This window comes from Ovis canadensis, chromosome 24 (assembly GCF_042477335.2).
Source record: "Ovis canadensis isolate MfBH-ARS-UI-01 breed Bighorn chromosome 24, ARS-UI_OviCan_v2, whole genome shotgun sequence".
Classification (NCBI taxonomy): domain Eukaryota; kingdom Metazoa; phylum Chordata; class Mammalia; order Artiodactyla; family Bovidae; genus Ovis; species Ovis canadensis.
This window is the reverse complement of record NC_091268.1, coordinates 51,324,645-51,340,505: the sequence shown is the minus strand read 5'-3', so window position 1 is coordinate 51,340,505 and position 15,861 is coordinate 51,324,645. Positions and strand designations below refer to the sequence as shown.

Genomic DNA, 15,861 nt, shown 5'->3' with positions numbered 1-15,861 from the left:
AAAAGAAATTTCCATTTTACCTGTGTTCTGGTCGCAGGACCAATTATCTGGGAGGACTGAGGGGTCAATGTTCCCACGCAGCCGCCTCCATTTCTCACAGTGTGGGGAGGAACACTGGACCCAGACTAGACACTGACCTGTCACAGCAAAGAAACCTGAAATAAGAGACTCAAAAAATATGTTCTTCCTTCTTCAATTTAAAATCAATATACTCCCTGCCACCACCACCTCTGCAAGAATCACACAGCCCTAGAGATCAACTTGTTCAAGCCCTGACTTACAAACAGTAAAACCAAAAGCTCGGAGGGGATAATTGACTGCTAAAGATCAGTCTAAATTGGTGGCAAAGCTGAACGTGGAACCCAGGTCTCGCATCTCAGACTTTTTCCTGAACCATGCTATCATCTCTTCTTCCCCAGGGCAGAAAGGAGTGTTTCGTGTATTGACATTTCTTTAAAAGGCTGCCTGGCATCTTTTGGGCTACTGCCTCATTTCCCGGCTGGCATGTCACCACTAAAAAGTTCTCCTGAAGGACTGTGCTTGCTTCGGCAGCACACAGACTAAAATTGGAGCGATACAGAGAAGATTAGCATAGCCCCTGCGCGAGGATGACACGCAAATTCGTGAAGCGTTCCATATTTTTTAGAAAAATGGTACTGAAGAATTTATTTACAGGACCACAATGGAGAAACAGACATAGAGAATAGATTTATGGACATGGGGAGAGGGGAGGAGAGGGCGAGATGTATGGAAAGAGTAACATGGAAACTTACATTACCATATATATGGGAATTTGCTGTATGGCTCAGGAAACTCAAACAGGGGCTCTGTATCAACCTAGATGGGTGGGATGGGGAGGGAGATTGGAAGAAGTTTTAAAAGGGTGGGGATATACGTATACCTATGGATGATTCATGTTGAGGTCTGACAGGAAACAGCAAAATTCTGTAAAGCAATTATCCTTCAATAACAAAATAATTAAAAAATAAAAAAGGTTCTTCTGAAGGACTAACCAGCATCTCTTTTGTGCACAGCATCCAGAGTTCCTGTTTGAACTAACCTGTCCTATTTGAATAAACCTGTCACCAAATCACCAAGTTGCAGCCTTCGGGACCAAGAGCTCTGAGTTCACCCCTCACCAAAAGACAGGTTTAAGCCTATCGTATCTCAATCAACTATTTACTTCAGGCCCTGCTCAAAGGCCAAACACTCTTTTTATCCATTACATTCCAAACTCTCATCCCCACTTTTCTCTACCCCACATCTTCTAGGTTGACCCAAAGCTCCACACAGCCCTTTCTCCCTCCCAAACTCTACTATATTCTTTGGAAATGAAAATGAAATTACTATTCTTTGGAATTCCAGGCAAGAGCAACTAAAATCCACATATCTTCAACCTGTTCTCTGAAGCTCTGCCTCCTTTTTGAAATCTGGTGATACAGAAATCTGGTGATGCTGCCCCAACCCAACCCCACCTGACCCAGGCAGCCCTCTAAGCAGAGGCTGTCCTTCTCACATCCCCCAGGCCAGAAAGTGGGGTCAGCATCACCCTTTCTGCCCAGTGACACTTGCAGACCATTACTATCCTCCATTCTGTAAAAACACTCCCTCCCTTAAGGTCCAGGCCATGAGATTACACTGCCCTCTCATCTCCCTTGCAATGACAATGCTGCTACCTGGTTCAGTCTTTTCCTTCTCTCTGCCTCCTGCCCTCATAGATTACCATATATCCACAAGGGTAATGTAAAAGCACCCCATACCTTCTCCTCCATGCCACCTCAGTAGCCCTTCACCTCAGGAACCCACTCCCATCTTGCATGCCCGCCCTTCACCTCAGGAACCCACTCCCATCTTGCATGCCCCACCCCCACCCCCCAGTCATCTGCAGGGACTGCACACTCCCCTGAATCACTTATCTAAACTCTTCTCTGATAAAAATGCCCCATCCTTCCACCCTGCTCCAAGAACTCATGGCAACTTTCACTTTATCTAGATCTCCAATCCACTGGCCCCACCTTCCTCTCAACTAGTAGCAACCTCTTTTCTTTATTCTGTAGTCACGCACATTTGATTTCCTTAGATTCTCTTGCAGACATCAACTCCCTTTCCCTGTCCTTCCCCCGACTCAGCTGGCAAACACAATTCTGAATGAACCCACTCTTTTTCTGTGCCTACACTTGTTCAACTGAGCTTTGCTAGAGAAAATCACTGACCAGGTACACCATATATTCAGTTAACGACACCAACCAATATGTTTCTCTAGTAAGTTCACTCTCCCACTGACAGTTTACCTTAAATGCTGAAACGTAAGGGATGCCCTCCATCCCACCAAAATCATCCCTCAGCAAAGTAGATGACTTACATTTGGGTCCTTTCAAAATATCTCATATTATGGATCACTTTCTCAGTTATTTTGAATAATTAAGTACTGGTTGGGAATGATGTATTAGTTTGAAATGAGTTGCCACTGACAGTTGTAGATGTTTACAGAGGTGACCTGGCAAGGCTAGAAAAGAGAGTGGGAGAAAGGGCCAGGGAGCATAAAAGAGAACAGAGATCCAGAAAATAAATGGTGGTTATAAAAATATAAATATTCATGAGGAAATGAGTGGGGAAAAAAATCATCCTAATGCTATAAAACTAGGTATTTATGGTTTAGGATGAAATTTCTATGACAGTTTTAAAGACATACAGTTCCTTAAAGTTTCCTTTCCAAGAACTCAGAAGAGAAGATGTGTTAGAAAACTGAAGTTCACGTGTGGCTCTGTGTTAATGAAGGCTGATGTCACAGACACACAGGTCAAGAGCATTTCAGTTGACTGCTAATTTTTGAAACACTAGCTTCCTTGGGTTCTATTATCTCTCATTCTCCCTTTTCCCCCCTCCCCTCTCATTTTTCTGGTAACTCCCTCCTCAGTCTCCAAATTGGGTTCACCTCATTCTCTGTCCAGTCTCTAAACTGGAGTCCCAAAGCCTAATCATGGGTCTTCACTCCCATGCCGCACTTCTCCGGAGGTCAGCTCACTCATACCCTCCGTCTGAAACCCATTTTCATACCTGACAACACAGAAATGTATGCCAGTGGCCTCTGTTCTGAGCTCCCAGTTCCTATAGCCACCTTGCTCTTTGACATCTCTATTTGGAGGTCTCACAACAATCTCAAACCCAATGAGTCCAAACCCAGATTCTTGATCTCATCCTACAGAACTGCTGTTCACCCGCTCCTTTCACACAACTGCTCAAACCCTCTTCTCTCTCACTTTCCAATATTCAATTCATCATCAAGTTCTGACAACCTTATCTCCAAAACATCTTAAAACCATTTGCTTTTCATCTCCTTCATCATCCTAATCCAAGCCACCAAAATATTTAATCCTATCACTAACTTAACTGGTTTACTCTTGGCTTCTCATACTCCATTCTCCAATTAATCACCAAAAGGATCTGTTTAAAACATCAATTTGAGGATGTTCACTTCCCTGGTTAAAACCCACCAGGGGCTTCCCACTATACTTAAGATGAAATCCTCACTTTGTAACATGGTCTTTGAGCTAGCCACTGCTACCTCCTCATGAAGGAGGAAACAGACAGAACAGGCTCCATCTTGAAACAGGACTCCATCTCGGGCTGGACTGTGAACTTTGAGCTATACGCCCAGTATCTATGGAAATGACATACCAACTGGAAAACCAAGCCCCTGGAAGGAAGAGCCCCAGGGCTCATACCTAGACTCTCCTTCCCCTAATTAACTGTGGAACGGAATAGAATCATACATTCTATTGTTTGCTGGGGTATGACCACAGGCCTATTGATAATTGTCCACTGTTAACTACTTAGGCCTAAGGCATATGAATCAGAGTTAACTTTGATTGTATCTTTCTTTTCCTTTGTTCAGACTAGTTTCAGGGAATTTAGGGAGGTGGGTTTGTGCACGTACACTTAGGGTATATAAGGTTTTCACAAAAACTGGTCAGGGTCCTTGGCTAAGGGGAGACTCTGCCTTGGACCTGCTGGTGTAATAAACTGCACTCCATTATCTGCACTGTCCTTCTGAGTTTGTTTCCCAGAACGAGTGGCTATAACAGTTACATTTATCTAGAGCCACTTTGCAGCCTTGCTTCCCTTGCTCTCTGAATCCCAGTTATACCAGGTTTCTGTTGGTATCCAGAGTAAGCCAAACTTCACCTTATCTAAAACTTTCTCCTACACACTTTAGTTAGCTAACTCTTGCTATAGGTTTCAGCTTAAACATATTTTCTTCCAAATGCATTCTCTGACTGACCCTATCTTAATTAGATCTCTACCATTTCCTCTCAGGACATTGTTTTCCTTCCCTTGACAAAACTTAAAGCAAATTTTATTTACTGGATATTCCCTTTCTACTACCTACTCCAGGAGTACCCATCTCTCCTTGACAACTGTAAAAAAACAGGAAGAGTGGTTCACTGATGGTAAGAGGCCTACACATTCACTAAAATCACAATTCAACCCATAAGCACTGCCAAAAAATAAACTTCCTCCAACAACTATGGATTATATGACTGAATAACTGAATGAATGAAATAGCTCTCTCTCTTCCTCAGCACTATATCCTCTTAACAAGTAGCTGTGTGAAATAAACTATAGTCTGAAGAATTTGCCCTAACATCCTAACTGGTCGTTACCCATCTCCTCCACCTCCAATTTTCAAGTTCAAGTAGGTTTGTCAAACCATGGCTGAACTTACCAAAACCATTTCCTTCTCCCTTTTGTTGGTCCCCGTTCTGGGAATGATCCTGGATAGTTTTCTTATGTTGGTCATCCTGTCTGTGTTCATGTTCACTTTGGTCTTTCTCCATTTTCTCATCTTTATGGGAAGATAAAAGAAAAACATCATAGGGTTAGGAGATGAAGAGAATATTTGTAGATAGTAAAAGAAGGAAGAAGAATCACAGTTCATTAGTTTTAAGTCTTGGGCTAAAAATTTTCAGTATGCCCATTGTCCTATTCCCCAATTTCATGGAATAAGTACTTGAGATGTCAAAGTATATCGGATTATACTTACGAGCTTCCTTCTTTCTTTTGCTTAAGGAGAGTTTATTGAATTTCTTCTCAGAGGATGCAGAATCTGGCTGGCCTGGCTTAGATATCTTTATCTCAGGGATTATTCCATCTTCCTGAGAGGCTGAAATCTCTAGAATAGGAGGTACCACTACTCTGTCTCTGCAAATAAGATTTTTAATTAAAAGATAGAAAAGGGCAATTTGTAGTACCCCTCTTTTGAAAAAACCCAAGGGTAAAAGTTAGGAGGACAGAAGACTTGCAAGTTCTCCATGGCCTCCTGGGGTCATTTTATTCATTTATTGGCCTATTTTCCCAGTTCAAGTATCTTTCCTGAGATGAGAGAAATCTACCAAGATGTGAAAAACATCTAGATAGAAAGACAGATAGATGGATAATCATTTATCAGTAAAGTCTACCCTGTGATCAATTTGCCACACTGGGATAAACTTACCCATCAGCATTATTATTATCAGAAGTATTAGAAGAAGCAATTCCTGGTTCCTTGTCTAATTGGGTACATCTTGTAGGCTGGGTACAGGAAGTCTCTGAAAAATCAAGGCTATATTCCATCCTCCCAAAACAAAATACTATAAGCAGAGAAGCAACCAAAGAAAATAACTACTCCATTATTTCCAAACTGTAACCTTTCATTAACATATCTCCCATCAGTTGCCTGGAAGAACTTACCTTTAGACTTTTGCCATACCATAGAACTTTCAAGTTTTTTAATTCTCAGGAAAAACCACAAATCTGTACCTTTCTGAAAGCTTTTCCAGATGGATTTGCCTATTCTAGGATAGTCAGGTAACGTTAATTTTGTGTACATAACAGAAACTTTAGGTATCGTCTTTTATATCATTTGTCCCTCAAGCTTTCTCTAGAAGTGGAAGTATACCTAAGAAAAGCTGAAAATGTCAAACCACTGTCCTTAGCCTCAAGACCTTACGGAGAAAGGCTTCAGGGCCTATACTACAGAGTTTCTTATTCTAAAAATCAAATTCCTGAGCAGATGTTAAAACAGTATTGGAAATAGAAATATACAAGAAATGGAAACTAAGGTCTTCAAATCTGGGGAAAAAAAATTTATCTTTTCTATGAAAATTGTAAACATATAAAAATAAATTTAAGTTACTTTTAAAAATCTAGATGAGGGTATATTTATATTCTGAAGTCAATGTAATCTAATTTTCTAAAAGTCTATACCTTTTGTCTTAAGATGGTTTAACTATAGTCCTGTTGATAAAAGATGAGTATTTAGAACTATTTTGAAGTCTCATCTAATATTTCCTTATGTAGAAAGATGGAGAGAAGGAGAGAATCAATTAACTTACTCCACCTTTCAGGTAATTTCTTTACCTAACTGAAACTCTATCTTTCACTAAAGCCATACCCAAGCACTCCTGGAAGGACTTCCGTAGCACAATCTGGACAATCTCCTCAAATTCAGCGTCGGTAAGAGTTGATTTTTCCTGCAGAGAGACAGGTAGGGGAGGAAAACTTCTCGTCTTTCCCCACTCCTCCTCTCTAGGAAGGAGGAAGCCTCCTTTGGATGAGGCAGCAAGTTCACAAAACTGAGAGCATGAAGTCAACCTAAAGATGCCATAAATTCTATCACAGATCGCCTGGGAGTAAGAAGTCAAAGAAAAGGAAAACACTGATAAAGTCTCTACTTTTACTCTCACCTACATCCCACCTCAGCCCCTACTTGCCCAGTATTCCCTGCTAAATGCTTTCATTAAAACATTTTTTACCTCTTTGAGAAGAAAATAGACACCCCCACACAAGAAAAAAAACACTGAAACTATAGGATGAATCTCCCCTGTGATATTTTCTACATTCAAATTTATGTTATAAATATTTAAATGTCTTCTGAAATGGAAAGATCTTGTTTGCCCAGGCTGGATGACAAGAGAAATTATCCCACTGCAGCCATCCTTTTGATTTTTACCTTTTCTTTCTTTGTGTTCTTGCTGTCTTGAGCCTTTCCTTGTATCTCCTGGCCACTGCCTGGGCCATTCTCTGTGGTTGTTTTCTCCTTCTTCTTCTCTAACCCGGCCTTTAGCAGGCTTGGCCTGACCTCTGCCTGTGGGGAACTGATCTCCGGTATCTCCTCCTTTGATGAGTTAAGGTTATAGGGCATCAGGCTATGCAATTTTTGTGCAGGCGGGGCAAAGGTATTTTTTGGTCCTTTCCCACATTCTGAAAGAAATTTTGTCATCAAATGTAATTTGTGAAACATGGAATCTAACACAGAAATTGCCAAACATTGCACACTGACGGACAATATCAGAATTATCTGGAGAGACCTTTTAACAAATTCAGATTCCTAGGCCTCTCCTTACCAAACTTCCCCAGGCCCCCACCTTCTCACCCCTGCCCTAAGATTCTGACGAAGTAGTCTGAAGTGAGACCCAAGAATCTGTAATTTTATAAGGCTACTCAGATGCACTTCCAGGTTTAGGAACCACTGAGTAATTCAAAAGTGATAAACAAAAGTATGCAGAAAATGGAAATATTCAAATATGAAATTTTTAAAATCTGCTTTTAAAAACTTTGCACAAAGTATTATGGGAAATTAGAGGAAATTTTTAAAAAATTAGTTAAAATCTACAAAGGATGCAATGAAAATTGTACTGATCCTCCCGGGCATAAGAAATCCCGGACATAAGAAATGTATCTTTCTTCGGAGATTCCATAATATTTTGTATCTATCACCACATTCAAAGTTATTTATAAATATTTAAATGGCTCTTCTCTTCCTACAAGTTCATACATTTCTTGAGTAAGACTGTTCTAAGTCAAATACATTTCACTCAAAGTGACTAGAAAAGCAGCAACTTTAACAAAGTGAATATGAAATACGTATGAACTGAGCTTCCCTTTGGTGGGAAAGGCGTCCAGACAACCTAAGACTGAGAAAGAACAGGAAAATGACTCTTGACTCACTTTCTTTACTCTCCAAGGTTGGCATCATTCAGCTCAGAAGCTACACTTTCTTTATGCCTCTGCTGAAAAAGAAACGAACTCTTATGCTCTGATGAACAAAATTTATTTATTGAAGCATAGTTGATTTATAATGTTAATTTCTGCTACACAGCAAAGTGGTTCAGTTATACACACACACACACACACACACACACACACACACACACACACACACACAGAGTACTGATCAAACATGGTTTTAAACTTTCTCCTCTTCTTGCCTTCTTGGGTTCAGGGTCTCTTTGCCTAGGATGCCTAACCTACATTTTCTGCCTTATTGACTACAATCATACTCCTGGGCAGTGCCAATTAAATGCTGGAGGATAATGAAAGTTGTTTTAAAGATTAGCAACAATCCTTAGTGTTTTAAGTGTTCAGAACTATGTCCAACATGAGGTAGGCACTTATAGGTAGGTGGAAAAGATAGTGGTAGTGATTTGTTAAAAAAAAAAAAAAAACCACACACACAAAAAATTCAACTGAGTAAATTTTGAGGATCTTATTGGCTTTATTCAACAACTCATGAATTGGGCAGCATCGAATCTACCAGATGGATAGGAGCTCCAAGGAGCTATACAAAATTAAACACTTCTACAGGCAGAAGAGATAAGGAACACAGATGTAATACTAGGCAAAAAAAAAGAAAGAAAGTAAAAGAAAAAAGCAAATTGGTTATACAAGGTTACTTTCCTTTAAGGGTCTATCAGGCAGATTACCCAACTAGTGCTGATCAGGCAATTCCTGACTGCCTGGTTTAAGATTCCATTTCTGAGAGTCAAAACTGTAATTAAATTGTCTTGGTTTAGTGATAGGGGGCTTAGCATAAGCAACCCCATTTGGTGCCTCTTATTAAAACAAGATGTGTTTTTAACAGCTAAAAATAAAAGTAGCAGTAGAGTAGTGCATTAGAGTGTAGACAGTCCTGGAGTTAAACAGTGAGATTTTTTTTTCAGAGCAATAACCTTTCACAAGGTTCTTCTAAATACTCAAAACAAATACACTATAGACTCACTTACCTATTTCAGACATCCCTACGCATAGAGAACCCCCTTTTTAACATCACTATAATGTATTATCTTTCTTTTACTTAGATCTTCTAGTCCAATAAATTTCCCAATGTGCTAGATTCTTGTATTAATAATTTTTATTCATAAAATTATTAATTTTCTGGCTCAGAAATATTTAGTAACTAGCAGATGTTTTTGAACTGTGGTGTTGGAGAAGACTCTTGAGAGTCCCTTGGACAGCAAGAGATCTAACCAGTCAATCCTAAAGGAAACCCACCCTGAATATTCATTGGAAGGACTGATGCTGAAGCACCAATACTTTGGCCACTTGATGTGAAGAGCGAACTCACTGGAAAAGACTGATGCTGGGAAAGTTGAAGGCAAAAGGAGAAGAGGTGGCAGAGGATGAGATATTTGGATAGCATCACTGACTCAATGGACATGAATTTGACCAAACTCCGGGAGATAGTGAAAGACAGGGAGGCCTCGCATGCTGCAGTCCATGGGGGTCACAAAAAGTCAAACACAACTTAGTGACTGAACACAGAGGTCTCCAGAGAAGCTAGTAATAAGAATCTAGCATATTCATTCTATATCCATAGTTTATCTGTAGCTATCTACTCAGATATGTTCTATACAACATCAGTATGTTTCATTACTGCTACCAAAATTGTGACTAATAATAAATACATTTATCGGGCACCGACTATAATCTTTGAATATGTCATCTCATTTAATTCTCCCAATAAATCTGAGATTGATGCCATTTTACACTTGGGGAAATTGGCACTGAGAGGGAGTCAGAGATATTAAGTAGCTGATAAATGGTAAAATCAGGATTAGAATCTGTCTGATCTATGTTTGCATCATGAACTGCGCTATAGTACATCCCAGGAGTCTAGTTCAGCAGTTCAGTGCTTCACACCCATTTTAACATCACAGCACACAGGTAAAGCATACACTAAAAGTAAACACTGAAACAGTGTTCTAGTACTCTGCTCACAGCTACAGACAACCGAGGAATGAGAGAGGGAGGCCTCCAGCCACACCAAAGGCTGAAGAGATTAATATCTCTAGCTCTATGTCATTTGTGACCCAGCACGGTGCCAAGACTCATCTTATGATGTTCCAAGAATTTATACATTTTCCAGTCTCACTTTCCACTACTGATATTATTTCTACCCAGCTGTGGTCTGCCAAAACCTCAGTGTTAATACATGGTAGAGTAAGATGAATCCAGGTCTTTGGCTTCTAAATTCTAATAACATATCTATTCTTCTCAGTGATCTGATTTCTGGCTGTTGATTTTGAGTACTTTGAAGGCCTTGGACCTGAAACTCAATCCTTTAACTCTGCTACCTCCCACTATAAAGAGATCCAAGAGGTTTCCCAGGTGGCACAGTGGTAAAGAATCTGCCTGCCAATGCAGGAGAAATCAGTTTAATCCCTTACCTGGGAAGATCCCACATGCCATGGAGCGATTAAGTCCAGGTGCCAGGACTATCGCGCCTGTGCTCCAGAGCACGGGCGCTACGGCCGCGGGGCCCACGCGCTGCAACTACTGCAGCCCCGGCACCTTGAGCCTGTGCTCTGCAACAAGAAAAGCCGCTACAATGAGAAGCCTGTGCACCACAACTAGAGAGTAGCCCCCGCTCATTACACTAGAGACAACAAAGACAAAGAAAATGAATAAGTAGTAATAAAAAAGAGAGAGATCCAAAAGTTGCATAAAATGGATCTTTGGGTTCGTATATTTTTCTCTCTAAAGGGGCTGAAAATTTTATGACCCTCAAATGGCCAACTTAAACACTCAGTTGTTCAGGGTGTAGGACTCCACCCTCCAGATTCCAAGATGAATTCAAAAGTTACTGGGGACTTGACTTAGTGTGGCCACAGCATGGCTGAATATAATGTCTTTTTAAAATTTTTTGGTATTTTAAGAAAAATACTTAATTCCATAAACGCAAATAATTGATATGTGCTGGTTTGCAGTAATTCCTTTCCGTTTATACTCGTCTAGTGTGTATTAGTTGCTCAGTTGTGTCCCACTATTTGTGACCCCATGGACCATAGCCCGTTAGGCTCCTCTGTCCATGAAATTCTCTAGGCAAGAATCCTGGGGTGGGTTGCCATGCCCTCCTCCAGGGGATCTTCCCAACTCAGGGATCGAACCCGGGTCTCCTGCATTGCAGGCAGATTCTTTACCATCTGAGCCACCAGGAAAGCCCAATTTAAGAAGCACATTTTATCATGGTTTCCATTTTAATGTTTCACCACCAACTCCCAAACTTATTTGACAATGAAAGAAAAAGCAAGTAGGAAATTGGGGGAGAATCACTACAGCAAACTGGTCTCTTTCTTTATGATAACCCTAAATAGAAGGTACAAACTGTATAAAATTAGGCCACAAAGGGAATAATAATAATAATAAATGACAAACATATCTTCTCCCAGACTCTAAAATTCCAAAAATGACCATGAGAAGTCCCTATGAAGATAATCAGAATTACAAAACTGTACTGAACGAGGAAAGCAAAATGAATTTAGTGTACTTGAGATGACAAAATTTGATTTTTAAAAAATTTTCATCTATACAATATGTTTGAGTATCCTTTAACTATCTCTGGAAGAATACACAAGAAATTGACAAAAATGTCTCAGTGGAGAGGAAACAGGTAGCTGAGAGTGGAAACGAGCTCTCTACTGTAGCGTCTTGTGTAACTCTGGTATTTTATACATAGACTGCCATTTCAAAGTGACTTTTAAACTCTATTTTTAAAATAAAATTTTAAAAAGAGTATTTTGATCAACCTCAAGAGGCAAAATTTTTCCAAGAGTTAAGTTTAAATCATTATCTAAACCTATACTGACCTCTCTAGGCCAAAGTGTGTTACTGAAGCCCCAACCACCTAGATAAAATTGTGGATCACTGTTAAGTTAATAAGATGTAGTAAATGTATAGCAATGACACCCCACTCCAGTACTCTTGGCTGGAAAATCCCATGGATGGAGGATCCTGGTAGGCTGTAGACCATGGGGTCGCTAAGAGTCGGACAGGACTGGGCGACTTCACTTTCATGCATTGGAGAAGGAAATGGCAACCCACTCCAGCATTCTTGCCTGGAGAATCCCAGGGTCAGGGTCGCACAGAGTCGGATACGACTGAAGTGACTTAGCAGCAGCAGCAGCAGCAGTAAATGTATAAGCTTCCCTTATGGCTCAAACAGTAAAGAATCTGCCTGCAATGCAGGAGAAAAAGGAGATGTGGGTTCGATCCCTGGATCAGGAAGATCCCTTGGAGAAGAAAATGGCAACCCATTCTAGTGTTCTTGCCCAGATAATTCCATAGACTGAGAAGCCTGCCAGGGTACAGTCCATAGGGTCCCAAAGAGTCAGACACGATTGAGCATGCATGCAGAGTGAGGGTGTGATGAAGAACATTACTTTTAAAGAAAATCTCTATCCTGATCAATAGAGAAGAGAAAGTTTGGAAGTCACTGTCTGACAAATTTCTGCTCCTCTGTTTCAGATGAAGTATTTTCTTCCACAGTAACGAATACTGAAATTCATTTCAGAGAGAGAAAGACAAATTTAAAGATAGTTAATAAATATACAAAATACCACCAACTTTTACCTGGTTAGCTACAAAATGACTGGGGGCTCTAAACCCAGGAATAACATTTGAGATTTTAGTTTCTCTTTTCTTACTTTAGATGAAAAATATTGGGAAAAAAATCCAATAAAGCTTCAAATTTAAATGTCAAAGTAAAAGAACTTCCATAAGCAGATCCTAACTCCTCAACTGACATAAGAAAGAAAGGCAAATAAGGAGGGGGAAATGACTTAGAAGTAATAAAGGGACCCAAGGGAAGGTGAATGAGGTGTTCCAAAAGATACTTTTCTTTCGTTTAGAACATCAAAAATCATCACACTGATTAGAAGATGAAATCACCTAGCTCAGCAGATCTCCAACTACTTATCTGTGTTAGATTTTCTCATATTCTTCAACCAAAACAAGATATCAAAACACATTGAATTCAGAAACAGATGAAAATCCAGCTGTTTTCTATTAAGCCAGACATGAGATTTGCAGAAATGTAAAATAACACCATTCTTCATATTAAATTTTCTTTCACTTGGGAAATTATATTTTCATTTAAGTGTTATCTACACTAACATTATGCAAATGGTTTACTATCATCATTTTTAAATTAATAAATTAATTTTTCTCAGTTTAATTTCTAATACTTAAGTATCAATGCACAGGTAAAGAGATATAAACCAATCTTTGGAGTCCTTCAAAAATTTTAAGAGTATAAAAGGATTCTCAGAGGACTTCCCTAGAGGTCCAGTGGGTAAGAATCTGCTTGCCAATGCAGAGGACACAGGATTGATCTCTGGTCAGGGAAGATCCCTGACCTGCATGCATGCTGTGGGACAGCTAAGCCCATACACCACAGCTACTGAGCACATGCTCTAGAGGCCAAGAGCTACAACTACTGAAGCCCATGTGCCCTAGAGCCCACGTTCTGCAACACAAAGCCACCGCAAAGAGAAGCACATGCACGGCAACCGGAGAGCAGCTCCTGCTGCCCCAACTAGAGAAAGCCCACGTGCAGAAACCAAGACCCCGTGCAAGCAAACAACAACCACCAAAAAAACCTTTTAAAACATAACTTAAATAAAAAGGATTCCAGTGCTTTCCTGGTGGCTCAATGGTAAAGAATCTGCCCACCAATGCAGGAGACTAAGGTTCAATCCTTGATCCTGGAAGATCCCAAATGCTGAAGACCAACTAAGCATTTGCACCACAACTATGGAGCCTCTGCTCCACAACAAGAGAAGCCATCGCGGTGAGAAGCCCACACACAACTAGAGAGTAGCCCCTGCTCACCACTACTAGCGAAAAGCCTGAGCAGCAATGGAGATCCAGAACAGACACAAATAAATAAGTAAATTTAATTTAAAAATAAAGGGATTCCCAGACCAAAATGTTTGAGAGCTGACTTAGCTAAGTAACTTACTTCAGTCTTGTCAGTATTTTTCAAAAAGCCTTAATCCTCCTCCTTCCACTCGGAATGTGTTCACAAATTTCTCCCAAGGATCCAGTTACTCCCTCTTTATGTTGTCCCTGGAATCCTTGGTCTAAGAGAACAAAAATAAGCCCTTTAGAATTGCCCTCTAACACAGACTCTGTGAGCCTCAAAAAATTGTATTTAAAAACTATATTTTGAGAAGGAAAAAAGATCAAATTTCTATTCTCACTGAGCTGACATTCTAGTGGGAGTAGTTAGGCAATGATCAAAACAAGTAAATATATATATTGTAAAATAAATAAAGATTACATTTTCAGAGGAAGCACTTTTCTCAGGGTTACCTAAGATGCTGCCTCCCAGGCTTGAGTTCCTCAGAATGTCCACCAAATAAAATATAACTCTCCAAAAAAAAATAAATAAATAAGATAAAGACTATATTTTAACTCTCCTTTAAGCTGGAGTTTGATTTCTTTTTGTCTTAATGTCTAATGGTACGTAGATTTCTTCTCATTTTCATGCCTCCATCAGTAAGTTTGTTCTTTCCACCTTCTTTCTCTCATGTGCGCTCAGCAAGCATGATTCTAAACTTTTAACAAGACAGAAGGAAAAAAACTGATCCCAGCTACCCTTATTACCCATACTAGGCTGCCTAACAAGACATTTGGGGCTTCCCTGGTGGCTCAGTGGTAAAGAACCCACCTGCCAATGCAGGTGAGGTGAGTTGATCCCAGGGTCGGGAAGATCCCCTGGAAATGGAAATGGCAACCCACTCCAGTATCCTTGCTGGGGAAATCCCATGGGCAGAGGAGCCTGGCAGACTACAGTTCATGGGGTTGCAAAAGAGTCTGACACGATTTATCAATGAAACAAGACATTTACTGTCGTAACTACTTTAAGTAAAACCTTTTACGGAATCTTCAAATTAATGGTGACTAAAGCTTTAAGTTCAGAGAGTGCAAGGAAGCAGAGAGACATGGTCAATTATCACCAAGACAGACTCTTTAGTACCCTGATCTTGGTTCAGACCCTTTCTATCTAACCGCTGAAAAGCTTCCACAGGTGCCCGGAATAATGCCAACCTCAAACTAGCCATTCTGTGTTGCTTTCCAAGGGGCCATGCCCATGAACTCCCAGACCACTGCACCATTTCCCCTCAGAGTGCTCAGATTTGGAACAATAAAAGGCCTAATCTCACTTTTCAAACCAGAGGGAAGAACTTGGAGACACCCACATTTTTCCTCTTTCCTCACCAATTCTCTCTTAAAAGCACAGCAATTCAGACCGGAGGTACCACAGAGCCAGAAGTCCATGACTCCTCTAAGGGTAAAACAGTGGCTCTCTAACCTCTCCTCACCATCAAGAAACACCCTCCATGAGACAATTTCCCCTCAGCTCCCCCTCCCCATTCCCACCCTCAACACGCGGAGACACCAGGATCCTCATTCTCGCTCAGCTCGACATCGCGCACCGTAATACTGACTTAGTTTTGGTTTTCTCTTTGGAGCAAGTCTGCGGCTAGAGATTCTGAGGAGAGGGATAAGAGCTAGCCATCACCCTGAGGAGAAAACTTTTCCTCAGGCGACAGGTGCCAAGACTGGCCAAGCCTAGAACCTTCAGGTGCAAGCGGAAAAACACCAACTACCTTCTGGTGCGTAGAGGCTCTAAGGGTGAGGAGCAGACAGAGTTACTGCAGCGACTCCACCAGCCGCGCGAACCTCCAACCAGTTTTCCCGCCAACAAGGATAGGCGCGAGGCCACTCGCAAGCTCCACCTCCTCCGGCGGCGTGCTC

At 40.7% G+C, this 15,861-nt stretch overlaps 1 protein-coding gene and 1 non-coding gene across 4 annotated transcripts in view; one reads left to right on the top strand and one right to left on the bottom strand.

Moving 5' to 3' along the window:
• The window catches only part of ZCWPW1 (zinc finger CW-type and PWWP domain containing 1), a 23,083-nt gene extending 7,222 nt beyond the window's left edge, over window positions 1-15,861 (bottom strand). Inside the window, exons 1-9 of one of the 3 annotated variants that reach the window (XM_069571124.1) lie at window positions 15,714-15,857; window positions 14,060-14,180; window positions 7,990-8,051; window positions 6,992-7,242; window positions 6,434-6,512; window positions 5,495-5,588; window positions 5,045-5,202; window positions 4,727-4,846; window positions 21-137 (exon numbers count right to left, since the gene is read on the bottom strand). In XM_069571124.1, the coding sequence (XP_069427225.1) occupies window positions 21-137; window positions 4,727-4,846; window positions 5,045-5,202; window positions 5,495-5,588; window positions 6,434-6,512; window positions 6,992-7,242; window positions 7,990-8,017 (847 nt within the window). In that variant the 5' untranslated portion in view covers window positions 8,018-8,051; window positions 14,060-14,180; window positions 15,714-15,857. Of the gene's footprint in view, window positions 1-20; window positions 138-4,726; window positions 4,847-5,044; window positions 5,203-5,494; window positions 5,589-6,433; window positions 6,513-6,991; window positions 7,243-7,989; window positions 8,052-14,059; window positions 14,181-15,713 lie in introns of all 3 variants that reach the window. The other 2 variants (XM_069571123.1, XM_069571125.1) reach the window with 2 other exon arrangements.
• Window positions 537-643, top strand: LOC138429806 (U6 spliceosomal RNA). The gene has a single exon (XR_011252896.1). It is a non-coding gene; the product is annotated as a U6 spliceosomal RNA (small nuclear RNA).